We start from the raw sequence: 27864 nt of genomic DNA, 5'->3' as shown, positions 1-27864 counted from the left end.
CCGGGGACGCCGGCTACTGACGAAATGAACAACAAACTGGTGGCTCATCTGATCAAAGGAGAAGATAGTACCCGGCTTCAGTGCGAGTACCAATTTCTTGCTGCTCCCTTCGAGGTAGATGGGAAAACTCGGCATAGGATGGCATCTGGTACGCCATGGAGCAGCATCATTGTTCGGAAGGCCTCCAGGTGGTCGATCGGATCCGAGGTCCCGTCGTAGCTTTCAAATTGGGGGAGCTTGAAGTTTGGCGGGATTGATTCCTGCATAATCATTTGAGAGAAAGGAGGGTCAGTACAAATGTCTTCACCGTAAGCAAGGGGAGCATGGCGGAGCTCTTCGATCCGTCGGTTCATCTCCTGGAACCTTTGATCCAGGAGATCCTCTCGACTGCGAGTCTCGAGGATCTTCTGGCAGAACGGAGGTAGGGACCCTCCGGGGGTGGAATCGTGATCAGACGGAGGGCTCTCTGCCCTCTGCTTCCCTTTTTCGAGGAAGACAGGGCGACTGGCCCAAGTGGCCCGTCCGGTCGTCGGATTTTGGAACTCCGACGATGCTCTTTCCAGCCGCACAGATGCCTGCGGCTGCTGCAGCTGCTGCTGTATGGCCTGCACGGCTTTGGTGAGGTCCCTGACCTACTGAACCAGCAAGTCGAACTGCTTCATGCCGACTGCCGTTGCTGGAGGAGGAGCCTGGAAAACTGGAGACGAGGTCGGAGCTTGCGGATCTCGCTGAGATCTGGCCGCGGAGGCCGTGGATTGCCTGGTGGATGCTTTTCGGAGAGGCATCAGGTAGAGATCTGGTAGGAGAAGGAGAAGATGTTGAAGAATATGACCGGAGACAGTCTCGTTGAGTACTCCTTTAAGAACAAGGGTCCTACGAAGACACAGCACCCTTCCTCTAGCGCCAATTTTGTTGGTGCAGAATTCTGCCGACGCCGGAGAAGTTGGAGTCGAGGGGAATGCAGTCGCCGCCGGAACCTGCAAAGAAAGTCTAAATCGGAGTTGGGGGTGCTCCGGCAAGACCCTCCGACGCTCAAGTCAGTACTCTACCTCAACAGAAATGGAGCACTCGAATGGGATTTTAGCAGAGTTTCGAGATAGAGTTTAGAGCTTAGAGAAGAACGTATTTGGGAGGCTCTTTTTATAGACGGAGAGCGTAACTGATTGACAACGACGTCTGTAACTACCTGGTAGTGGGTCGTTCGGAGTCACGCGGAGTTTGTTACGGAGAGTAGTGGCGTCAGGGGGCCGTTCAGGGCCACGTAGAGTTTGTTATGGAGAGTGGAGTGGTGTCCGTTGTCGCAACTTGCCAGAGAATGGTGGGGCCACGTGGAATCTGTTACAGAGAGTGGAGTGGTGTCCGTTGTCGTGACTTGCCGGAGAGTTCGGGCTGGACGGCTGAAGGAGCGGACTGGCTCTCTATCTTAGCAATCTAAGAGAGGCTCGGATGTTTCCGAGGTTGCTGACGAGTCCACTATTGTCGGGTGCCTTGGGCGCTGATGCTGCAGGCGGAAGTCATCTGCTGTAGAAGCTCAGACGGAGACTTTCTATTGGAGAAGTCCGGCAGGAGTCCGATTGCTAGAGAAGTCCGTCTGGAATTTGCCTGATGTGGAAGCTCGTCTGAGGACCGTCCGCCGGAGAGATCCGGTTTCATGAGGAATTCGGCAGAGGGTCGACCGACAGTGGAGTTCGGATGGCGTTGTGGAGGTTCGTCCGCTGGAGGAGTCTTGAGGACATTGTGGAAGGTCGAATGTTGGAGGAGTTCGGGATTCTATTCTGTTGTATAAGTTCGGACGGAGTCCGGCTCTTATTGGAGTCTGGATGAAGTCTGATTATTGTAGAAGCTCGGACGAAGATCAGTTGTCGTGGAAGCTCGGATGGAGACTTCTTATTGTAGAAGTCCCGCTGCTGGAGAAGCTCGATCATTGACGAAGTCCAAAAGAAGTTTGGAGTAGAGATCCGGCTGGTGGAGCCTGTCCGTTGTAGGAGTAACTCCTCTGTGATCCATCCACTGTAGAAGTTCGGATGGAGTCCGGCTCTTGTAGGAGTCCGGATGAAATCCGGAAGGCGGTCGACCGTCGGAAGAAGGAACTTGGATGGAGTTTGGTTACTATAGAAGTCCTGCTGTTGGGGAAGCTCGGACATTGACGAAGTCCGGAAGAAGTTCGGAGTAAAGTCGCTCGTGGCAGGAAGAAGTCTGGAAGAGATTCAGAGGATAGTCGATTACTGTAGAAAGTCGGCTGATAATGAAGTCCGGAGAGCATTTGAAGCAGTCTGGTTGATGAATGGGGGAGCTCATTATCGGAGAAGTCCGGATGACATTATGGAAGCTCGGACAGTCGGGGGAGTTTAGAAAGACATCGCACAAGGTCGGAAGCCGGAAGAGCCCATGGAGGGTCGGCCTTTTACGAACTTCGGCTGGGGGTATTTTATATCCAACAGGACATAAAAATAACAAAATTTTGTCATCTTAAAAAAAAAATCTAATTTTTAAATCTCCAAAAATATATTTGAATAATATATTTTGTACTTCTAATTTTTCATAACTTTTATTGATATCTAATTGTTCTGTACTGAAAAATAATTTTAAATCTCATAAATTCAAAAAAATATTTTATGCTTCAAATAATACGTCTGAATTAGCTAAAATGTATTACTGATTATATATATATTTTTAAATTAATTATATTTTTATTTAATTAATTTAAAAATATTTTTTAATTTCAAAAATTTTAAAAATTTATTTGAACTTATATCCAGGTAGAAATATATCATGGATGCTACATATATTTTTTATAAGCCCATGAATATGTGTTAAAGGCTATTTATTTTTTAATTTTATTCAAAATTAGGCCTAAGCTATTATGCGCATCATACATCAAAATTTTCACAATTGAATATCAATTTTATAGTGAAAGTAGCTTGAATCATTCTAAACAATATTCTGATTTTACAGTTACTTTTTGAATTTTATTTTTTAAATAATTTTTTATTCTAAAAATATATTTTTAATTTTTTTAAAAAATATAATTAATAAAAATTAATGATTTTAGTGTCATTGTGTAGATCATCCAAAGATGTACAACATATAAAGAAATCATACCAAAATAAAAAATTTTGACATAATTTTTTTCTATTTTTCTATTTGTTGCCATTTTTCGGGCCACAAAAATAAAAAAAATAATTGAGTGAGGAAATATTGGATTACCTTGAATCCGATTGAAATATGTTGATTCCTTGATGAAATTACAAAAATTTCGGATTGTTGGGGTGGTTTCCCTTTTTTTTCTCTTCGGCTCCAAACCAAACGAACGAAAGATAGAGAAGCAAATGCTTCTCTACCTTTTCTTCGAAAGGCCATCTATCCAGAGATTCCAGACACCCCACCCCAACCCCCACCCCCCATGTGCAGCTCGGTTTGGGGTCGAACTGAGTTGAATTGGCCCGAATTGTGCGGTTTCGTGTGGTTCGGGTCATATCGCACTGAATCGACTAGTTGGGTGCGGTTTGGGGCATTTTCCGAATGGTTGGGCCAAACCGGATCGGCTTCTGGCCGATCCGGTTCGGTATGGAGTGTACTGGCCGGTTCATACCGGTATGGAATTCCATTCTTAGAACCACTATCGTCTTCGAAACTCAACTAACTACAAGAGGAGAAGATAAGTCGAGTGATATTGCTACAAGCTTTTTAGAGTATGATTATGAAATTATGCCCTTTGCCCTAACAGAGCTGCTCTTTCCAATCACTAATTGGAATAGGAATAGGGGTGGCAATCGGGTCGGGTCGGGTCATAAACAGGTCGGGTCAATGCGGGTCGGTTTAGAAAATCGTCAACCCAAACCCGATTTGTTTATTAAATGGGTCAAAAATTCAAACTTGAACTTGACTTATTTATTAAACAGGTAATGCGATCTGATCCATTTAATCCATTTATTAAATAGATCAAATTAGGTTAAACGGGTTAAACAGATTAAACGGGTTAAACAGATTAAACAGATCGGGTTAAATGGGTCAGAAATAGGTGAAACAGGTTAAACGGATCTTAAATGGGTTAAACAGGTTAAACAGGTGGAGTTAAATGGGTCAGAAATAGGTTAAACAGATTAAATGAGTTATCTGACTCAATCCGACCTAAATATTAAACAGGTTAAATGGGTCAGATATTTAAAGCCCAAATTCGATCCAATTATTAAACGGGTTAAACGGGTCGACCCATTTATGACTCAAATCCGTTTAGCCTAAATCCAAACTTGTTTATGGCGGGTCGAACATGAGTCGGATTGACGGGTCGGATCATATTTTGCCAGCCCTAAATAGGAATGGAAGCAACAATATCAAGGTTTGCCAAACTGTGCTGAATCAGATGGTTCAGGTAGTAACTAGCAAGGTTAAACTCTTTTGTTTTTTCATTTTTTTAATGTATAAAATGAGCATGTGGTGAGCACGCGAGGGGCCTCTTGAAGCTTCTCTCCGGCTCTTCCTCTCGTTTTCGATTCTTCTCTCTCTCTCTCCATGATCTTCCTCTCTCTCCTGACAATCTTTCTTTCATGATCTATGTCAATGAATGTGGATGTCGACACTATCTCCCTCAATCGACGATTCAAATGGACTCCTCTCTATTGACGCCGATGTTGACATCCTCTCCCATGGCTCTTGAGTCCTCAATTGATGCTGACATCATTGTTTCCCTCGAGCAACATTGATGTCAATATCTTTTCCATGGTATATACCACTCTCTTGCTTTCTTCCCCCCCTCTCCCTCTCCTTCCTCTTCCCCCTCTCCCTCTGTCTCCCCTTTGTCTTCTCTTCCCCCTGGTTCTACTTCCAAGGTATTAGGTTTCTCCCTCTTTTCCCTTCTTTCAATCTTGTCTTTAGTACACCTCTGCTCGTACTGGTACCATATCGAACCAGTCATCGGCTGGTACTGGTTCGATGAACCTTGAACAATACCGACATGTTGTTGTTGAAGAATGCAAGAAAGTTTAGTCTCACACCTTGTTTGTAGTAATATAATTGGCTAGATTTACATCTGCTCCAATCTGGACTGGGACTAGAAAAGATATGTCTTCCAATCATGGTCATCCATGATTAGCGCGACGACCATGATTTGGTGGGGCTTGATGCAACACATGGGGTAGCACACTGGTGGATCCCATCCAATCATGGTCATCATACCAATGAAGGACATCCACCGTGATGGGAAAGCTGGCCCTCTCTAGTCCAAGTCAATACTGGAGAGGATCCCAATCCTAATTGGCCACCCTATCTGACACATCAATAGCTTCCATATTTAATAAGTGAGCTTCGATTCCATATCAATCCAAGGATGACCAAGAAAACTAATTGTATTAGGATTGGCCACCCTATCTGACACATCAATACTTTCCATATTCAATAAGTGGGCTTCGATTCCATATCAATCCAAGGATGACCAAGAAAACTAATTTTATTAGGATTGGCCAGCCTATCTGACACATCAATAGCTTCCATTTTCAATAACTGGGCTTTGATCCATATCAATCCAAGGATGACCAAGAAAACTAATTGGGTTCCCATTATTAGTGATCCAAATGAAGTCATGCATTATAGCTTTAGTCCTCTATCCGGCATCACTCTAGATAGCAAAAGAACTCTGCCGGGGGGGGGGGGGGGGGGGGGGGGGGGTGCGGGTTTATACTCACTCCAAGAGCAAAGAAATTTGCAACGAAGACTTTGGCCCAAAGAGAAGTTGGATGAAGAATAAGCTATCTGGTTGCTTTCCTAGAAGAGCTAATGACGTAGGTCTTAAAGCTTGAAGCCCAAGACCTCTTGAATAATGAGATTGCCAGACGCTATCCCAAGGAATCAGGTGAAGCTTCCTAGTGCAGGTAGAGTGACCCCAGAGGAAATATTTAAAGACCCTCCCTAGTTGATCGATTGCATGCAGAGGAATAGTGCAATTAGACATTAATTTTGGTATAACCTTCCCTTATTTTTCCTTTTTTTGGGCCAATTTTTGGCATTAAAAGAAGAAAGGGAATGGGAAGAGTGGATGGGATTATACTTTAAGAATCAGGGATTTGGTCTCAAATCTGGTAAAAATGGAAAATACCCTCTTTTCTTCTTGAAAAAATTGAAGAAGAGGTAGAGAAGGCATAGGAGGCCTTCTCTGCATCACCTCTCCAATTATTGTGATGATATGGGCTGCAGAATGCTCGAACCGAGCGAAACCGAGCAATTTTGCACTGTTTGGGTTCAGGCTGATTCACGGCATAAACCAACTTGATAGGCTGTCTCATCCTAGTAATCGACCGGTTTTCTTCGGTATGCCCCTGAATCAAGCAGTTCAAGACTGTTTGACCATCCTTGTTGATAAGGTTCTTCAAGGTGAAGTGAGCTTCTTAAGGTGGATGATCCTGCTCAGTCTCTTTTTGTTGAAGGGAAGGATCCGATTCTGAAGTTCCTAGGTTCATTGAAAAATGTTGCCGACCATCTCTCTGTTTTAGGTTCCGAGAGCTGAACTCAATGATTTTGAAATAATAAAATCTGAATAGATGTAGACTGGTGACTTTGATAATTCCATGCCGCATGAATCATTTCTGCCATGTCCTTGTACCAGAGCTAGAACTTTTTGAAATGAAAAGGATTAGAATTAATTTTATATATTTGATCGAATGCATTAAAGCACAATGATAAAAGGCAATATGGGGAAGATGGCAAACCTGATCTTTAGGGACTAAAGCAATCCTTCCCCTAGTTACCATAGCTCGATCAATTCACTATTTCGCTCTTGCATCCAAGCACATCTAAGGTCACCATTATACCAGGTGCCTTGGGCCCCAGGGTAGGTAAGGCCATTGTCACAATGAAAGGCCTTGGACTCTCGAGCATCATTATCCACCATAAATTCCTTGCCACCACACTTCTTTGAGCTAGCAAATAATACAATTAAAATCTCCCATATGGAGAGTAGAGAGATTGAGATCAATCACTTTAGAAGCCTGCTGCCACACGAGCCTCTGGGGGGAACTTTGTTTTTAGCTAGGGATGAAAATGAACTGAGCTGCTTATGAGCAGCTTGGCTTGGCTCTGTAAGAGCCTGAGAGCTTATTTGTGCTTGGCTTACGTAGGAAGTAAATTGATCTTAAACACATTTCTCATAAATGAGCCAAGCATGAACATCTCTGTTGTTTGTATGGGAAATGAATTGATCTCTATTTTATTTTTTGTATACCTCTAAACTCCATAGAATTTGTTGATATTGCATATCATACTAGCTTTATGGAGGTGCTACCATGTTTATCTCTATTTTACATTAATTTGAGAAGCATTTATTGGTTTTGTCTTTTCTTTTTCTGATCGAACTATTTATTTTACTTGAAGTGCTGACTCAAAATCTTTCTCATGCGCTGCTGTAGGTTCTTTGTTGGAATATCTTAAACTGCTCGTTCTAGTCTAGAATTAACCTTGTGAGTTGTGACGGTAGATATAATGCCCCCTCTGAAACCTCCACTTCCACGCATGCTCATAAACAATGTCTCCTGCATGCGTAATGCTCAGACTGTCCTCCGCAATATTAATGTCTCTGTGCATGATGGCTCTGCTCTTGTATTGACTGGTGCTAATGGCTCTGGGAAGACAACCTTCCTTCGCATGCTAGCTGGATTCTCCCGCCCTTCTGCTGGCGAGATCTTTTGGGATGGGCATGACATCACATCTCCTGGAGTATTCCAACAATACAAGCTTCAACTTAACTGGCTGTCGTTAAAAGATGCCATAGTGGATAAGCAAACTGTGTTAGACAATGTTGAGTGGTTTGAAGTCTTGGAAGGGAAATGCGGGAAAGCAATGGGGGCTCTTGAGCTCATGGGGTTAGGTAGGCTTGCAAATGAGAAGGCAAGAATGCTTTCTATGGGGCAGAGGAAGCGGTTGCAGTTGGCTAGATTGCTGGCCATAGATAGGCCCATTTGGTTGCTTGATGAGCCTTCAGTTGCATTGGATGATGAAGGAGTCCGCCTGTTGGAGTATATAATCGCAGAGCACCGGAAGAAAGGTGGAATTGTTTTTGTGGCAACCCACCTACCAATCCAGATCGAGGATGCTATGTCTTTGAGGCTCCCGCAAAGGTTCCCAAGGAGGAAAACTTTAGTTGATCTGGTCCGCTGATGTAAGCATAAATCACAAACTGATCATGTTCTTCAGTCATGCTATATATTTAAATTTACCTGTATCTCAATTAGTTATGTTAGGTTGCATTATCATCTCCACTTATCACTGCCCATGTTGTTTTGAAGATTGTTAGAATTTAGAGAGTTTTTTTATACTAAAAATTATTCTAGACAAAAATCATCCCTTATTGTTAGAGTACTAGTTAAACATATTACTGTAATTGTACTCTAACATATTGTTTTAAACTTTCAAAGTGTTGTTTTAAGCATTATTTGTGCAGATGGGCAGTATTTGTTTTGTGTTTAATGCAGTATTGGTTTGGAAATGGTAACTGTGGTAAATAAATTAATAGTTGCTTTATTTTGTGATCTTTTAGATGGACGAAGTCCTGTTATTTGTGTGGTTGTGTGCATGTGCACATGTTCTAGCAGGGATATTGGAAGTTCCAATATTGAAACCATGAGCATTGGTAGGGGTCATTTTATTATCTAAGTCATTGCTTTGTGAGAGAACATACCTTGTGGGCCATTGCTTGTTGTGACATGATGAGTGATGGGTTTTTGCTCCCTCTTTTTCCTCTCCCAGCTTGTGCAGAGGCCTGGGCAAGGGTTTTAGTATCAGCTTATAATGCTTGTATCAGTTAATCACATATATGCATATGGTGCTAGATTGTACAAATTATCATGAGCATCAACACTACCCTGTTAAGGGATGTGTGTGCAACATACTGACCAAATTATTTCTTACTGATATAGAAATCTGGATTTCTATGAAATTATGAATGATGATTAAAAATTTGCTAACGAAATAATAAAGATACAAAAAGTCTAGAACATTTGCATCACATGCTTGATTCCTAAAGAAATCATACTCAAGAAAATCTTCCTGAGTATGTTTTGTTAATTTTTATCAAGAATCACTTGAAAAACATTGGCAAGCATCAGGATCAACCTAATATCTAGATAGCAAGTGAAATCAAAATTTACATCAATATATAATTGCAAAAATTTTTGGTCCGAATCTTGTAATGATACTTATTACCGTAATTCAATGATTCATTATATTGTAAATTAACAATCAATATTACTAAAATGGTATGTAATAACTCAATACTTTAAGCACATCCAAAAGCTGTTTTGGCTAATATCTAGTTAGTTAGGTGGTCATATACTGCATGTTGCATGAAATGGTTGAATGCAGAAAATGCTTTCAATTATGGTCAATGATTGTGGAATTTCATGATGGTTCTGGAGATCAGTGATGGAAAAATTGACTAAAAAATTTGTTGGTCCCAGATCTTACTTTTGCAATTGATCATCATAATTCAGTCCAAGCTTTGAAGTACTGGTGCCAAACCTTGTACTGTTTTTCATTGAAATGCTGCGGTATTGATATGGTTCTCTATTGTCAGTATGTGCAGAAACTGAAAACATCAAAAAGAATAAAAAAATTGTCGGTGTTGATCAATAGTTGAGGCTGGTTTCACGTCAGAATGGTATGTACTAATGGTATTGTCCTGTTCTGGTGGTTTTTTAATCTATTGTTCAGTCAATTATGTATGTTCTTAGCTTTTTAGTTAGATTGTTGTGTGACATGATGACTGTTTGCCAACCATCGATCATAAAATTCTTTGGCATTTGTTAGGATAATTTGTCAACATATATTGGTGATAAAAGGCTTCCCCCGGCCCCACCCCCCCAACCCCACCACCACACACACACACACACACAAAAAAAAAAAAAGGAAAATCTGACCTTTTAATCATTTAACTAGGCCGAGTTTCAAATGTTCACACTTCACACATTTGTGTTTGCCTGTTGGGCAGCTAGGAAGACCTATTGACCATGACACGAGAGGAGCCTTTGTGGTTAAAAAGGATGACTACTGCCAATGAAGGATGTCAATGAGAGAAAATTTTGAAGAAGTCTAATCTCTACAGAACAAGAAGTTGGTGACCCATGATTATTTATTGGTTGTACATGTAGAGCTAATATAGAATATAATTGCTTTCTTAATCATCATCCACTTTTCTAATGTTCTGAGTTGTGGAACCACAGATCACTTTTGAAATTTTGCTATGCAGTACCTTCTGAATTACATAAAATTTTTGATTTGTTAGCTTGTGTTTTTTAAACCACAAATAGAGGTCCTTTTTGTTTCCAGAGTCTAACAAACAGTGGAAGAGCTCCATGTGGTTTTTGTGGAGTAACAGGTGGTTAGTAATTTCTATTTAATCTTTATTTGGTTATCATTTTCTTGTTATTTTCTCTAGTAGTGGGTCCTATCAGTGTTTGTAAGACAAGCTTGTCCTTGATTTACATAGATTTGATTTTGTGGACAGAATTAGTGATTATTTTTGTGGAAAGTTGTTTGGTTTATTGCATGTGAAGCCTCTCTTATGATTTTATTAAGTATCATCTGCCAAAGCATGTAGACAAGATAAGAATACACTTGTAAAATAAAGATGGTTAGATTGGAGGCCTTAAGCCTTTCTACATAATACTAAAGCTGATACATTACCATGAGTTTTGAAGTCTTTCTACTGAAGGGTTAAATTGCTTTATTATAAAGAATTTTAGGTGTTTGATTGATATTAACATGTAGAGACTTTGATGATTACGCCACTAAACAATAAACCAATGCACTAAAGGGATACAATTATACAAACCTAATATGTAGGGACAATTTGCCTATATATTATTTATGACTAATGCATAGAACAATGCTTCAAGAAATAAGAGGAGGAATTGAAGACGAGAGGAAATATATAAGAAGGAAGAAAAGGAGAGGAAAATAGAATGGCGGATCCAAAGGAGGGCTGGCAAGAAGCTTTCTACGGAAACAGAGACCCATCTAGGAACCTCCATGTAGTGCTATTATCCTCCCTCCCCTTTTCACTCAGCCCATATTGAATTTCCTGTATGACTTGAGTTCACAATGCCTCCTAAAAAATCAGAGTATTTTTTTGTAATGTTAAAGGGATTCTATTTGAAATTCAATTTCATTTCTTAAAACAACCATGTTGCCCTTTTATAAGCGAGTTTGTCTATTTAGAACTGTACTTTGTACACCTACTTCAGAAAGCATCCTGATGTACACTGATTCATTAACTTGGGAAGCTTGGGTTCTTTTAGACTGAAGTCTTGAAGCCCAACCTTTCATATTGAAAGGCTTCATCTGGGGAATGAGAGAGGAGAGAAGAAAGGGTGTTGGGAATCTTGGAATAAAAGGTCTGGCCAAGCATAAGAAAACCTAAAGGGTCTTGGATGAGTACCTGCAAGTTCACTCATTTGAGAACACCAGAATAAGCAAGGTCATCCAGCTATTGTTTGGTAAGACCTCGAAATGGAGCTTCAAGATTCATGATGGTAAGGTGGTCTATAAGAAGACATGGATGATAACAGGGATCAGAAGGCTAAAAGTTATGGTGGGAATGTTGAAGAAGACAATTAATTGATGGCCAAATGGTGCTTTATATCGAGGCAAAATTCAAAGGGATTTGCTTTGATTACAAGATCTTCAGAGATTAGGTCATGATAGTTTTGAGAGGCAACCTATCCTATGTGGGTTCATGGCCACTATGTTTTGGGAAAGCAAGTGATATCCAATGATTTCTGTACAACGATAGATACATTTAAGATAGGCAGGATTCTTGATGGGTGGATTGATTTGAAATACCTTTCAGCATCAGCTTTTGGTGTAAAGTATGGATGTGCTCGATACGTCCCATCATCCTTTCTGACTGATGGTCCATGGGATGTTGGGGGTATTGTTTAAACCATATTTTGGCTAATGATGGTATCCAAAGGGAACATGCATACCCAACTACATGGTAAGGCTAGGACAAGGTAATGATGGAGGAGTTTCAAGTCAAGCGCCTTTGGTTGACAAACTGAAATGGTAACTTGGAGGCCGAAGCCTTGATGCCCTCTTGATTCCTTTTGAGGAAATAGATCGAGTAATCTCAAGGATGGCTCGGACCTATATGATGCCCCATAGGTTGAGGAGAAGTGCGTTTGAGGTAGGTTGGATAGTTGTCAAGGATAGGCCGAACGGAGACCAATTATGATGCGTTTGAGGCTGATCGTGTATGGTGATTCATGGAATTCCTGTTGGGAAATGTGTCCCAGAGCCAATTGTTAGACGATTATACTCATTTTGTAAATTGTATATGAATTTTCATTAATAAAAGTTATTTGACGTTTTCATTACAAATTGTCTATCTTTGAACTCTTGTATTATAATGAGTCCTTAGGATTGATTAATCGACAAAGGAGAATTTGTCGTTAAGTCCTTAAAAATATTCGTGACCAAACGATATGCTATTACTAGGACGATAGCGATATCAAGTGTAGGTCGTTGTGTGCCATATGAGTTGGTTGTCCTCTTAACCAAGGAGTGTGAAGACGTTGTTATGGCATGCAGATGGAATGTAGGAGTACATTCGCATCGAACGTGACCATGTGTCGAGTACTCTACTGTCAAGAGTAGCTTGTGAAGGATATGGGTATAAGTATCCCTTCGATCTGAGACCACCATGGTGACTTGTAAGCAACTCACTGTACTTTAGTACCGGACCATCTGAGTTTCTAACTCAGTGTCGGAAGGCTACTGGGTGCAGTCAAGTACTTATCAAGTCGGTGTGTGAGTCAAGATGGAATTGACCCCTCTGAATTAATAGGAGATCTGCATTAGTGTATTTCAATTTAGTAAAACCTTGACCAGGATAATCCATGAGATGGATTTGAAAGGTTGAGATACAATGTAGTCGACTAAATTAGAGTTGACTGTTAAATCCTAGGTCACTTTGAGCATTTGGGTCAAAGGGATGAATTATACGATAACCATACGCCAGTAGGTTCTAGAAGGTTGCTTTGCAATACTTCAACCTATCCGGTCGTCGGGTCATCATTGTTAGATGGTTATATCGATTGGTATAGAAAGTTGTTTCTATATTACCGGCTTAGTTTCGAACCTATGGGGTCACACGTATTAGAAGATTTGGTCAGATCAGATGGCTGAAGAGTCCAATTAGATTGTGACTCTGGTGAAGAGTCCTACTCCGACTAGGACTCTGGGGGAGTTCTATTGGAACTGAGACTTTACTATTTTTGGAGAATTAATTAGTAATTAGATTACTAATTGACTTAATTTGATTGAGCAAAGAGCTTTGGATCAAGTCTAATTGAATTAGATTTAGTTTGACTCTGATTGGGTTTGATATGATTGAATCCGATTGCAAGAAAAATTTGATCCTGACTCGATCAGAATTTTGACTCGGCTAATTCCTAATTAGGTTAGGAATTTGATGAGATATTTGGGTTTCTAATTGGATTAGGTTCATTTCTATCAGTGGGTTTAATCCAAATTTGATTTGGATTAGAATTAGAATTGGAAATGAAGAGTCTTTGTCAACTAGGATCTATCTTTATCTTTTGCGCCACACCTGGATCCATGCCAATTTCTCCATGCCTAATTGGATTTGGGTTGTGAATTTTGGCATCATGCTAGAGGATCCAATAAGGGTGGGTGGCTATAGCTGATGAGTCATAATATTATCTCTTGCTTAATTCGAATGCGATCCGAATTAGAGATAAGAGGTAAACTAATAAAGAGATTTTTCGTATATGGAATATTGTTGGCGCCATATTAATTTTTTCTTTATTTTTCTTGAAGAATTCTTTGGCGTGTGAGACTCCAGAATCTTTCTCCACGTTCTAATAATTTTTCTGGAATTTTTTGAGACGCCAAAAGGAGGTTTTGGCGTTGACTCTTGGTGCCTTTTTTTGGAAAACCCTAATTCCTAGTCTATAAAAAGGGGTCCTCTCTCTTAGACATCCCATGATCATTCCCTTGATGTTTTTTGTTTCCAGAGCCTCTTCTCCTCCTCTATTCTTCCTCTTGATCATCTCTTACTTTGGAGTGTCCAAGGTACTTGAGGAAGGAGGAACAAATCAACTGTCCAAGTTGCTTGCAGGCTAGCACCTCCAAGTCCCTGATCCGCGCCTGTCTTCACGTGGATCTTCCTGTAGAGGCTAGACGACTCCGTGTAGCTGAGGGCGACCTGAAGAACACCTTCTCCAACCGTTGGACCAGAGGAGATCAAGATCAAATTTGTTTGGTAACGATCTCTAACTTGTTTTGATTCCTATGGTAGATCTAATAGTTAGATCTAGAATTTCAGCATCGATGAGATCGATGCGATTTTTATTTTCAGATCTAAAGTGCATATTTTCATATCAAAGATCATGATGTGGTAGTCTAAGATAGGATCTTATACATGTGATTAGGATTAAATCGTTTAATCTATTGTTTCCGCTATATAAAATTTTAAAATTGCATGTACTGCACTACCGCATATTTCCTTCAATTCCTCCAACTTAGCAAGGAGATTGTGATAAGGTAGAAGACTTGACACTTACACTAGATGTGGATAGGTGTTGACATTAGAGATAGGCTTTAACCAAAATGCTTAGAATTGTATAAATATAAAAATGTAACTCTGAGAAAGGACCCTTTGCCAATCAAACATCTATTGTTGATGTTGTCTTTATCTTTATTCTTATGTTTACATTTTACTTGCTTTAGTTACCCTAGTTTCTTTATAGTTCTTATAGTAGAATTGTAGCTGTGGCTACTACCGACCTCTTCTTTGGAGCAGATGATATTATGATAGTGAAAGTTGTTGAAGATAAAGGCATCAAGACTCATGCTACCCATCTTTTACCCTCTCTTTTTTCTAGTTACTGACATTGGTGGCACGCTCACGCACTTGCATGGACTTGCCAGGGATGCACGCCCCTTTCTTCTCCCTAGTGGAGAATCTAGCAACCAACACACATATATTTGTTTTATAAGTATAAAAGAAATATACTAACTTTTAGTTTGGGCCCTGCTAGGTTATAATTGCGTAGAGATGGGCTTGGCTTGAAACTTAACAAGGCTGAAAGTTCATGGTTAGGCATGCTCCAAGATTGGTCTAGGTGAATTGTGCAGCCATCCAGGCTTATTGGTGGGGCAACAATACTTGGGCCTTGTTAAGAGGACGAAGCCTCAATGTTGCTCAAAGATTGGGCTAGGCGAATTGTGCAGCTATCAAGGCCTAATAATAGGGCTCATGTTACTTAGGCCCTGTTTAGATGCTGCAGTTTCTTATGCAGTGATAAGATATGATTTAATTTGTATAGCAAAAAATGCAAGGGGAAGAGAGGATTTCACCATAATTGGGAGCTTTGATTCATGACTGTCCGCACAAGGTAAATCACCTCTCAAATGAGGTAAATGGTTTTGATTTTTCAGGGATGATGAGCTTCAATGGTCTCAATGCATGCAATCTTTAGTTCTGTTGGTTTTATCATTTCTCTCCTTGTTAGTCTAAATTCTAATTGCAGAGGGCCTTATCCAATGAATATCATACCCAGCCATCCAAATAGGCCTTTAAGGTGGCTACTAATAGGATCTTAGGTGATTAATTGCTTCAAAAGCTGATTATAATTTTAGGTATGGATAGACATATTAAGTCTTATGGCCATAATTATCCATGCCCTATCGAGCACAATTACTTCTCAAACTTTGCAATTTTGGTAACAACAGGCAAATTATTGATTATGCAATGTTACATCTAGGTTTATCCTTTTTATGAGGAATTATTATTTAGAATGACATTGGGCTAGCAGTTTTTAACTTGGACCAACTAACCAACAAGAACCGTCAGTGGCTGGTTAATAATTTTAGGTCATATATAGACATGTTAATTCTCATGGTCTAATAATTACACATGCCCTAACGAGCACAATTTCTTCTCAAACTTTGCAATTTTTGGTAACAACGGGCTAATTATTGATTATGGAATGTCACATCTAGGTTTATCCTTTTTATGAGGAATTATTATTTAGAATGACATTGGGCTAGCAGTTTTTAACTTGGACCAACTAACCAACATGAACCATCAGAGGCTGGTTAATAATTTTAGGTCATATATAGACATGTTAATTCCCATGGTCTAATAATTTTACATGCCCAAACAAACCTATTATGCATCCAGTGAACCTCACAATTTTTAACACTAAGCAACCTACTGATTATGGAATCTTACCTCCAAGATTATTCTTTTTACAGGACTATTTTTCTTAGAATGACAGCACTATGTGACCTGCTAGCCATCATTAACCTATCCTCAAATAGCTGAATTGCAGTCAATTTTTTTAAAACTCAATGAAATTAGTGTCTGCTCTAATATAATATGGTCCTGAGTGTGTTGGCTATTGGATCAGTATCTAGACCCTTGATCTGGCTAAAATATTGAGGAGAGATACACTCCTATCTTCAATCTTTTGACATCTCTCTTGCTTAATCTGACCAGGATACAAGGTAAGGCAAGTGAAATTAAGCACTCACCTTTTGTTTGAGTGACATCACTGGCCACTCCTCCCTCTCTGATGTTGCTGCCCACCACACCCTTTTCTCCAGTGCCGTTGCCCACTTCATTCTCCTATGCATGGGCTTGAGAAGATCACTAAGGGAAAGTAAGGGAGGTGATCAAACGTAAGTAATGAGTGGAATGTTAGGCGGGAGGTTACTGGCTTTTTGTAACTATTAGAGAGCATATTTAACATGTGTCATTTGACATTTGTTATTCCCTATTATTTTTTTTATGTTTATAGTTCTTCCATTATTGTATTTTTATAAGACTTTCCTCTTTAGGAAAATTCTATTTCTATACACTCCTATATATAGGAGTACAATCGCTTATTGTATTTTTCCTTATAAGACTTTCCTTATTTAAGGAAATCCTATTTCTGTACACTCCTATATATAGGAGTACAAAATTATGGAATAAGATCAATTCTCTTCCATTTTCTCTTTTATGGTATCAGAGCTTAGGGTTCTTTAAGTAAGATTCACCACCATCTCTTCTCCTATCACCTTCTCTACTCGCACATCAGCCTCTCCTCTCTCCATCTTTCTCGTTCTTCTCTTTTTTGTGTTGATCTAGACAGAGGGACTTCCTCTACTGAGTGACTTGAAGTGGGAGGCGTTGCTTCTCTCTCCTTTCCCGATCTATCAGGATCGGATCTGCGGCTCGCCGCATAAATATGTTCTGTGGCTTGCCATCAGTTTAAGTGCCTCCTGTGCCTGCCTATATGTGGTGATTTTGGTCTACCGAATCTATTACATTGACTACCTGTCTTCGTACTAATTTGATGGCTAATACTACAACGATGTCTTCAACTGTTGGATCTCTGCCTCCCTCACATTTGCAAGGTCTTACTACCATTAAACTTAATGATAAAAACTATCTTGTATGGGCTCGAGCATTTAAGAAGTTTGTTAGTGCATATGGCAAGCTTCACATTCTGATTGATGATCTAGTTTCTTCTAATGATGTGAAGTACAAAGATTGACTCAAGGAGGACTCATGTATTTATACTTGGTTGCTGAACAGTATGGAGTCGGATGTTAGTGCTAATGTAGTGTTTCTAAACACTGCTAAAGAAATTTGGAATGCTCTTAAGGAGATGTATTCTCATGCCAAGAATTTATCTAGAGTATTTGAATTATCTCAGCAACTATTTTCCCAATGCTATACTGGTGGATCCTTGGCCAACTTCTATGCTAAGTTTAAAGGGCTTTGGGACGAGTACAATATCTATCAGTCATTAACTACAGATGTAAGTGTAATGAAGCAGTAATGCAAGGAGTTCTAAGTGGTTCAGTTTTTGGTTGCCCTTCTTCTTGAGTATGCTCCTGTTCGTGATCAGATTCTTGATGGTGACTCCTTATCTTCCCTATATTCTGTTTTTTCTCGTCTTCAGTGAGTTCCTGTTCCACTTTCAAAATCTGAAACTATTTCTGTTGAGTCTTTGGCATTTGTTGTTGGTAGTCATGGTCGCAATTTCTCATTCGGCCGCAGTCGTGGACGTGGCCAAGGGAGGAACCGTGGTTGTGGGACAAGTTCTAGTAGACAAAAATGTACTTATTGTAGCCGCACTAATCACGTGGAGAAGTGTTAGGAGAAGCATGGTAAGTCCGATTGGGCTAACTAAGTTATTGCTCCAGAGTCAGGGGTAGCTGAGACTACTGTTGCACTCAGTAAAGTCGCTTCTGATACTTTCACTATTTCTTTGGTGGATTTGGAGCAATTGATTCGTCAAGCGACTCAACTGTCTTTTGCTTCTTCCTCGACTCCTGTAGCATCCTTTGCCTTGGGTAGCGCTACTCTCTTGTCTGCCACTGCATCTGCATCTTCCTCTTGGGTTATTGACTCAGGTACTACATCACATATGTCAGGTGACTTTAGACTATTCTTTTTATTTACAATTTCAAAAATCACTCTCCTATCTTTCTAGTTGATGGCAGACAATCGTCAGTATCTGGTTGTGGTTCTATATCACCCACTTCCTCTTTGTCACTTTCCTCAGTTCTTTGTGCCTAAATTTCTAGTAAATCTTTTGTCAGTCAGTTCTCTTACAAAGTCTTTAAACTGTTTCGTTACCTTCTATCCTTCTTATTGTGGTTTTCAGGATCTCTTGATGAGGAAGAAGATTGGTGGGGACCATGAAGGTGCTGATGGCTTGTATTACTTAGATGTTCCAAGATCAAGAGCTCTTTCATCTGTGGTGAGGCATTTTTGGCTTGGGCATCCATCTCTTCAAAAACTACATCAAATTGTTCCTCTTAGTCAGTCGTCGGTCTTGTTTAATTGTGAGGCTTGTCAGCTTGGAAAATACCATAGGTCAATGTTTCCAAGGAGGGTCCATAAAACTAGTACAAGGTTATTTGAGTTGGTTCACTCTGATATTTGGGATCTTTCTAGAGTTAAGAGTCCTACTGGTCATAGATATTTTGTGATCTTTATTGATGAATTTTCTTGTACCACCTGGGTGTTTCTGTTAAAGCAATGATCTGAGGTTTTGTCTGTCTTCAAAAATTTTTATAAGAAAATAAAGATGCAGTTTTCTATTGATATTTGTTCTATTTGCACAGACAATGCTCTTGAGTTTGTCCAATAGGAATTAAATGCATTTTGTGCCTCAAATGGGATTCAACACCAAACTTCTTGTGCGTACACTCAACAAAATGAGGTAGCTGAGTGCGAAAATCGTCATCTTCTTGATATTGCTCGCACCATTCTTTTTCATATGCATGTACCTAAAACATATTGGGGAGATGCTGTTTTGACTGCTTGCTTTCTTATTAACTATATGCCATCTTCAATACTCCAAAATAAAACTTTCATCCAATTTCTATATCCACATCGTCCATTATTTCCTTTGCCTTCTCATACATTTGGATGTGTAGTTTTTGTCCATGATCTTCAATCAGGCTTGGACAAACTATCTCTCAGAGCCATCAAATGTGTTTTCTTTGGCTATGCTAGAAATCAGAAGGGGTACAGATGCTTTGATCCTGTGAGTCATAAGGTATTTGTCAGTGTTGATGTCACATTCTTTGAGGAGCAGCCTTATTTTTCATCTATATGAGAATCTTTAATGAGTTACTGGTTCCATCAACATCTATCCCTGCTCCGGTGTTTCCTTCCACTTCAAAAGAGCCTGTAGTTATGCTTGCTACTATTTCTCCACCACCTCTGAAGGTGTATACTCGACGTCCATGGAATCAGGTCCTAGCACTTTCACCACCACCTTCGCCCTTGGAAAGTGGTCCAATATCTTCACCGTCTGCATTAGATTTGCATCTTTCCATTGCCATATGGAAGGGTAAATGTTCTTCTACTCAACATTCTATTGCTTCGTTTGTTTTTTTGGATCGCCTTAGTCCTGCCCTTCGACAGTCTTCCTTGATCCTTTCTTCTATTTCTATTCTCAGGAATGTAGAGGAGGTACTATCTCACCTTGGTTGGCGACATGCAATGCAAGAGAAAATATCTGCCTTAAAGAGCAGAGGCACTTGGGAGTGGGTCTCTCCACCAGCTGATAATGAGGTCGTTGGATGTCGTTGGTTTTTCTCCATCAAGTATCTGCACGATGGCACTATTGAAAGGCTTAAGGCATGATTGGTTGTATAAGGATATTCTCAGACATATGGTATTGATTATTCTCTCCTGTGGTACGTCTCAGCTCCATCCGAATTTTAATTTCTATTGCTGTCAACATGGAATGGCCGCTATATTAACTTGATGTGAAAAATGCCTTCCTCTACAGCGATCTTGAAGAGACGGTGTGTATGGAGCAACCTTTGGGGTTTGTTGCTTAGGGAGAGAGTTCTAGAGTATGTCGCCTGAGGAAAGCAATATATGGGTTGAAGCAGACTCTGAGGGCTTGGTTTTAGAAGTTTAGTCAAATTGTTTGTCAATTTGGCTTTGTCAGAACTCGTGGACCATTCGGTGTTTATTATGCACACCTCTATTGGAGTGGTCATCCTAGTTATCTCCGTGGATGACATTATTATCTTAAGCAATGACCAAGCTGGCATAAAGGCAACTAAAAGGCACTTGAAACAACATTTTGCGACCAAAGACTTGGGTCGGTTGAGGTACTTGGAATAGAGGTGGCTCGAAATCATCAAGGACTTGTACTTTCTCAAAGAGTATGCTCTTGATCTACTACAAGAGACGGGCATGCTTGATGCTCGACTAGCAAATGTTCCTCTGGACCAAACAGGAGCGCTCTGGAAAGAGGATTCTAAAGAGCTATCAGACAAGACTGCGTATAGGAGATTGGTTGGTGAGCTTATTTACTTGATAGTTATCTGATCTGATATTTTATTTGCAGTTGTTGTCAGTTTATGGACAAGCCTAAGAAGTACCATTGGGAAGTTGCATGTGGCATTCTTAGGTACGTTAAAAAGGCTCCCGGACTTGGAATGTTTTACAAAAAGAATAACCATACTAATGTAGTTGGTTATTTTGATGTTGATTATGCTGGTTCAAAGATAGACAGACGATCAACTTCTGATTATTGTATATTTGTTGGAGAAAATCCTGTGACTTGGGGGAGTAAGAAGCAAGATGTAGTGGCTAAATCTAGTGCAGAAACAGAGTATCGAGCTATGGCTCATACTGCTTACGAGTTAATCTGAGTGCATTCCTTGATAACGGAGTTTGGATTTCAGCATGATAAATCCATTCCTATGTATTGTGATAATCAAGCAGTCATTTTCATTGCTAACAATCCAGTATTTCATGAATGGACAAAACACATAGAGGTTGATTGTCATTTCATCAAAAATCAAGTCACAAGCAAACAAGTATGTACTCCGTACATTCATTCTGAAGATCAGGTGGCTGATGTGTTCACTAAGCCTTTGGGAGGTAGTAGGTTCTCTCTGTTGCGTGGCAAGCTGAGAATGTTGGATATCTATGCTTCCCAGCTTGAGGGGGAGTGTTAGAGAGCATATTTAACATGCGTCATTTGACATATGTTATTTCCTATTATTCTTTATGTTTATAGTTCTTTCATTATTATATTTTTTTTTTTATTGTATTTTTATAAGACTTTCCTTTTCAGAAAAATTCTATTTCTGTACTCCTATATATAGGAGTACAATTGCTTATTGTATTTTTTCTTATAAGACTTTCTCTCTTTAGGAAAATTCTATTTCTGTACACTCCTATGTATAGGAGTACAATCTCTTATCGTATTTTTCTTTATGAGACTTTTCCTGTCACACCTCACTCCCTTAATCGAATAAAGGTATAACAGTTGAGCAGAGTTGTACCAGTATCTTATGTCGTGGTTCATAAGCCATCAGTAAATTCTGTTCATTTACTATATCTTGCTACAGTTCATATTAAATCTGATTCACAAGTCAACTCAACATAATTCAAAAATAACTTGAAGCTTTTATTCATCATGCCATAACTTTTTACATAAGGTTTTAAAACATGATACATCCATATTTTTTGGTTTGAACAAACCCAAAATATACATCAAATCCCAAAATGCTCCTCTCACTAACTACCATAACAAAATGTGCCTCGGTACTAGCTGACAAGATAAAAAATGAGCTCCTCTTTCTCTAGCAAACATGACCAACCTCTTCTAGTATAGAAGTTGATGAAAATGCTGATGCTTTACTTCTATGCCTGCCTAAAATACTCTAAATCTGCAAACAAAAGAAGTGAGGGGGAATGAGACCTAAGTCCCAGTGAATGGATAATCCATCTAACAATGGGAAAATAGGAAAGTTTAGCTTTAATACTCAACATAGCACATATAGCTACATTGTTGATATACTTTCAAAACATTTATAGGCTAAACAAGAGTAAAATCATGTAGTAAATCATTTTGCTGAAGAAAATGCTGCTGGCTACTGCCGACTGCACTATAGGGCACCACTTCTATGGGCAGACGATACGTAGCAATTGATACTACTGAGTCTCACTGGGCATGCTGAATTTCTGTTGTTTTTCTGCTGTTTGTGGTGCCGGCTATTTTTCTGCTGTATAAAATGTTGAAGCTGTGGCATACCTCATAGATTGATCATTCCTATGGATAGCCCTTTTCAAAAGTATGCTCCATAAGTTTTCAAAGATTGATAAGCTGATTTGAGAACATTTTTCAAAACCAACATGCTATGCTGTCCAAATCGGATTCACATACATATACATATTCATAATAACATTCAATAATATATCAATCCCTATTTCCATGCTTGCATCAATATATATAAGCTGTAAAAATAACAGGAATTTAACTTTCTTTTTCAGAATTAAACTCTTTCATAGCAAAATATAGTAGAGAAAACATCAGGGTTAGATTGGAAAACCCACTCACCTCTTGATGGATATTGCACCACCTTGGTGCTTGACTCCCCCAAGGCACCCTTTGAGCCCTCTTCCTCTCCTATAACATTGTTAATGAAATACTTTTATGATACGTGAGTATGAGAATGCATGCTTCACTTTTTATGCTTATTCTTTATCTCTTTTAACTCTTTCTTTTGTTCTATTCTATTTTGCCCTGTTTTAGGGGTGGCTAAACCTCAACATAAACTCAAAATTTCAGCAATTTAACTGTATTTCATCTTCATAATTTCTCCCAAGTTCAGTTAACACAACTCCAACTTATTTGCTGAAAAGATTTCAGACTGTTTTCTGGTTTCAAAAAAATTACAGCAGCAAATCACCCTCAATTCAAGTTTAAATCCATAATTTGATTCATCAAAACATCAAATTTGATAGTAATTATTCAAGGCTCAATTTAAATCTAGTTTAGGGATTAAAATCCTTACCTCAAATGGCTAAAACCCTGCTGAAATCAAGATAAGTTCCTTTCTTTTTCTAAAATCAGCAATTTCAGCAACCCTTCTTCTTTTAATTTGAAATCATTTTTTTTTATTGAATTCTCTAGGATTTTTAGCTGAGAATATGGCCTTCTACAGCCCCTCTCCCTTGCTATCCTTTCTGGTTTAACTAAGGAATTAAATCAGCAGCAAAAGGAACCGGTGGATAAGGCTTAAAATAAATTAAATTAAAAGAGCTGCTTGCCACTTGTCAAACACCTAAAAGTCCTGCAATTAATGCACTTATTGAGGTTCTGCTGGGAGGAATTTCTGCTTTTTCTTTATGACTTGAAGCTGTTTAAGGATCTTTTTTCAAATCAAAACACTAAACACCTGGGACCCACTTTATTTTTGCTGTTTTCCTGCAGCCGAGTCAGCTCACTTGGATTTTGAGTCGGCTCGCCACAACACTGCCCTCAACATATATATATACCTAAATGTCTTTCAAAATATCAGCTCATTCTTTGCTCAATAACCACCAAAATTCAACTTCAATGACACTATTATCAATTCAATCTCTGAAATCAATTTCTTCCTCAAGTATCGAACAAATTTATATTTCACTAATACTAATCAATTGAAATTCAAATGCTCATGTTTATCATGAATGAAATACTATGCCATATATATGAATAAATGCCAAATGCGAATGCAAATGCTTTAGGTCACCACATTCTCGGTTTAGGGTGTCACATTCCCTCTTTAGGAAAATTCTATTTCTGTACACTCTTATATATAGGAGTACAAAATCATGAAATAAGATAGATCGATTCTCTCCCATTTTCTGTTTCAGTAACTTTGTCATTATCAACATCTTTGGCATCATTTCTCCATAGACGAGCATTAGTAAGGAATCATGGATGCCTGACACCTCTTTCTGTTTTGTTCTTGTCCAACTTCTTGGAACCCTAATTAGCCTTCAGCAATTTCTAGGCTTTCTTGGTTTTGACCTAATCTATATAATGTAATTCTTCTCTTTATATTTGTTCATGTGAGGGTATCATTTGAATTTCTTCATTATAATCTATAACAATTGGTCTTATTGCAGCGCATGCAAGATGGGGATGCTATAAGACCGTTAGGTAATTCTTATCAAATCTCACAAAGTTTTATCATCATTATGCAATGACTGTTGATAGTTCAGGTATAAAAAGGTCTCTTAATCACCCAAAAAGTGAGAGAAAAATATTCCTAGATCATCTCTGTTTGTTTTACTTGCATTTAATTTTGATATTTTCTTCATTGTAGCTAAATCCCTCCGGATCCAACCCAAACTTGATTAGGTTGGATATGTCCTTGAGATCGATCTGTCACCACATATCTAACTTTTTTTTTATTCCTTTTGCGATTGAATCTTGAAATTGAACATTTCACCAGTTAATTTCAATGTTGCCCCCTCCATCTAATTACTATTTTGACCATGTGTCTAGGTACGTTATCATGGTAACTGGGCGTTGGCTTGCCCTAGACACCAGGCTCTACAATTCCTGGGCATTAGGCTTAATCTACATAGCAAAACATCTTTAGCATTGGCTGCATGTTTATCAAACTTCTTACATGCACCCAGTGTTATCGGGTCACCCACTGCATCACATGTTTTACATCAAAACATTCCTACATGAACTTGCATTACGACCATTGAAGTTCTCAGAGGTTCTTGCAATTATTAGATATAAGATCTCCTTCAATTGCTTGGGGTGACAATGAACTAGGATGCATTTTTGTGGGTGGACCTAGCCAAAGGCCATCTCAGTCTTTACCCAATCTTTGCCTGGCCCACTCTTAACATGCCTAAGCCCGAGCCCAGCCTATAATGTCATCAGTTAGGCTTGGACTGGATTCAGGTAATAGCTTATGCAATCTAAGCCTGATTTCAATTCAAGGACTATGCAAAGCAGTCCAACTTAGTTTATAAGATGACATTTTGCTGCATTTATTCAGTGAAAATGAATATATCAAATGAGTAAAGCCATTAAATTAGATTCTTGTTCTTTCTAGCTCGGTTTATTTGTTGTGTATGTATCTGCACTTGCATCTCTGAGGATAGGTTCTTCAGTCAGATCATTTTTATTCAAAATTTCTTAAGTGAGTCTTCATTTTGGAAGGAATGTTACTTTGTCACTGGGGTGTTTGTCGTTAAATCAAAGAGATATCCACAATAATTTGATAATGATTATTTTCTTAGAGAAACTTTAAGTAGTCCAAACTGTGTGTGAACTTCTGACAGGATAGATATTCAAAGCTTTCAGAGAATTATTATCAGGCCTTTTTTCCCTGTCAGATCTTTCTTTGATTCATTAGCCCATATTTGAATTAAATAGCGATCAGAATTACCAATCTGTGCGGTTATTCAGATGGCCTCCTTGGACATTTTTTTAATTGTGGAAAGGAAATATGGTAAGTTACCAAGTTGTTTCACTTCTTACCCGTTTTAATAGAATTAGTAAGATGACTATATGAGTCACACATGCATTTTATTTGATTGTTTGTTTAGTTCTGGCTCAAAGAACATTGTCCATGTAAAAGACTATATTTTATTTTTAGTTAAAGCAATTCTCTTGAATGCAAGTAAGATTTGACTGTGGGACGAAGGTATCCCAGTTTCTCTATAGAACAGGATGCCCCGCCTGTCCGATCTTATCCTGATAGCAGTCCCGGTCATGCATCCTATTAGATATCCTTCATTTTTCTCTCCTTTTTTTCTTTCTTTTTTCTTCCTTTAATTTCTTTTCCTCTATCTTTCTTTTTCTCCTTTTTCTTCTCCCTTCTTTTCTTTTTTCATCTTTCTTCTTTCCTTTTATTTCTTTTCTTGTCTTCTTCTTTCCTTTTATTTTTTTTCTTTTCTTTACCTTTCCTTCTTTCCTTTTTCTTCTTCTCTTTCTCTCCTGGATGAATCTCGGAGTTCCGAACCTGTCTCGATCCCGTTTTCTCATAGGAACGGGATGGGGCAGTCGGGATGCCCCTTGTTCCATCGGGACGTAAAACCTTGGATGCAAGTATTAAAGAAATAATTGCAGGAAAAATGGCCAATATAGCAATATGTCTGAAACATGCTTAAATAAGCGTAGCTTCATTTTGTTTCCTCAAAATATGATGAATCTAATCTTCGAGCACTAATCCTCAAATCATGAAAACAGCAATGCTACCATCACTGAGCTGCAATTTGGCAAGCTTCATTGTTTTGATTCATTTGGAGCCTCTTCATTATCTTCTAAATCAATTGATTTGTGAATTTCCATCAAAAATACAAACTCTTTGTTGTCGAGCTAGACAACCTAAGAGGGGGGTGGTGAATTGGGTTTTTTAAAAATTTCAAACAAGTATATGCAATTTCACAAAATAATTCAAGTGAAGTGTAGTGAATGCAAAGAGGAATAAATGCAAGATAGAGAGAAAGAGAGCCATACACACAAACACAATAAATTTTTATAGTGGTTCAGTGCACACCAAGCAAATACATCTACTCCCCAATCTATCCTTGGGAATTCCACTATATTCCTGTAGAATACAGCAAGTTTGTTTTACCGGGCTCATAAACAATCCAATTAGTTTTGCCCAGGTCAACCAATCAAAATATTTACAATCCAATTATTAGGTTTGGATCAAACCTTTACCCAAGTTTCAGTCCGTCTAAAATTGGTTACAGAAAAATTCAGTAAGAAGAAAATTTTACAACACAAGAAAAGCTCTTAGATGAGGCAATGGTTGTCGTTGATGCTTGCTTGGAAAATATTAGAATGCTCGCTTTCAATGCTCACTCTTTCCTCCTTGAATGCCCTCACAAGAATCAAGAGAAAGTGGTTGGAAAGTGATTGAACCCTCTTGAATGTAGTAGATGCTGAAAATGAGCTTCTTTTTTGCTTTGAATGTATTCTTTCTTATGTTCATTTAGTTTCTCTTATATCTTAATTAATTTTCATCAAGTTTAATCAACTTTGAACATATTTCTAGCTGTTTTTGATCGTTGGAGATGAAATATAGCCATTGGAAAAAAATTTAGGCGAAACTAGGTCTGTTGCAGAACTAACTGTTAGATTTGTCAGAAGCTCAGGAGTCGACTCGAAGTGACCATAATTCGATCAGACCCATGAGTCGACTCTTGCAAGCACGTCAAAAAAAATTTGCTTTCTATCCCATCAAGAGAGTCGGCTCAGGGCTTCCACGAGTCAACTCGCCCACATGCCAAACCTGCATGCTAATCCCAAAATGTGCTAGAGCCGACTCTTTGGGATCAAGAGTCGACTCGACTAGGGATGGCAGTAAAATTGAAATTGGTGGGTACTCGACCCCGATTGGGTCGGGAAGTTAACACGTTGACTGGGTTTGGGTAAAACCTGAATGCTTAATTTTGGGTTCGGACCGAGACTGGATAGTTATGCACCCAACCCAAATCCGGCCCGAACTATTTTAGTATTTTAATATATATATTATATTAAATATATTTTATCAATTATCACTTATTAGTTACTA

At 38.9% G+C, this 27864-nt stretch overlaps 1 protein-coding gene across 20 annotated transcripts in view; it reads left to right on the top strand.

The window, feature by feature from the left end:
- The window catches only part of LOC105034850 (ABC transporter I family member 1), a 55730-nt gene that overhangs the window by 15112 nt on the left and 12754 nt on the right, over nucleotides 1-27864 (top strand). For 5 of the 20 annotated variants that reach the window (XM_019847109.3, XM_073257978.1, XM_073257977.1 and 2 more), the window contains one exon: nucleotides 7398-8429. In XM_019847109.3, coding sequence (XP_019702668.1) covers nucleotides 7471-8145 — 675 coding nt within the window. In that variant the 5' untranslated portion in view covers nucleotides 7398-7470 and the 3' untranslated portion in view covers nucleotides 8146-8429. Of the gene's footprint in view, nucleotides 1-7397; nucleotides 8430-9559; nucleotides 9644-10311; nucleotides 10327-18671; nucleotides 19115-19977; nucleotides 20218-20312; nucleotides 21618-24442; nucleotides 24477-27864 lie in introns of those variants that run through there. The other 15 variants (XR_012141545.1, XR_012141552.1, XM_073257975.1 and 12 more) reach the window with 8 other exon arrangements.

The sequence above is a fragment of the Elaeis guineensis genome, chromosome 5 (genome assembly GCF_000442705.2).
Source record: "Elaeis guineensis isolate ETL-2024a chromosome 5, EG11, whole genome shotgun sequence".
NCBI classification, from domain to species: Eukaryota; Viridiplantae; Streptophyta; class Magnoliopsida; order Arecales; family Arecaceae; genus Elaeis; species Elaeis guineensis.
This window is presented reverse-complemented; position numbering and strand designations above follow the sequence as displayed.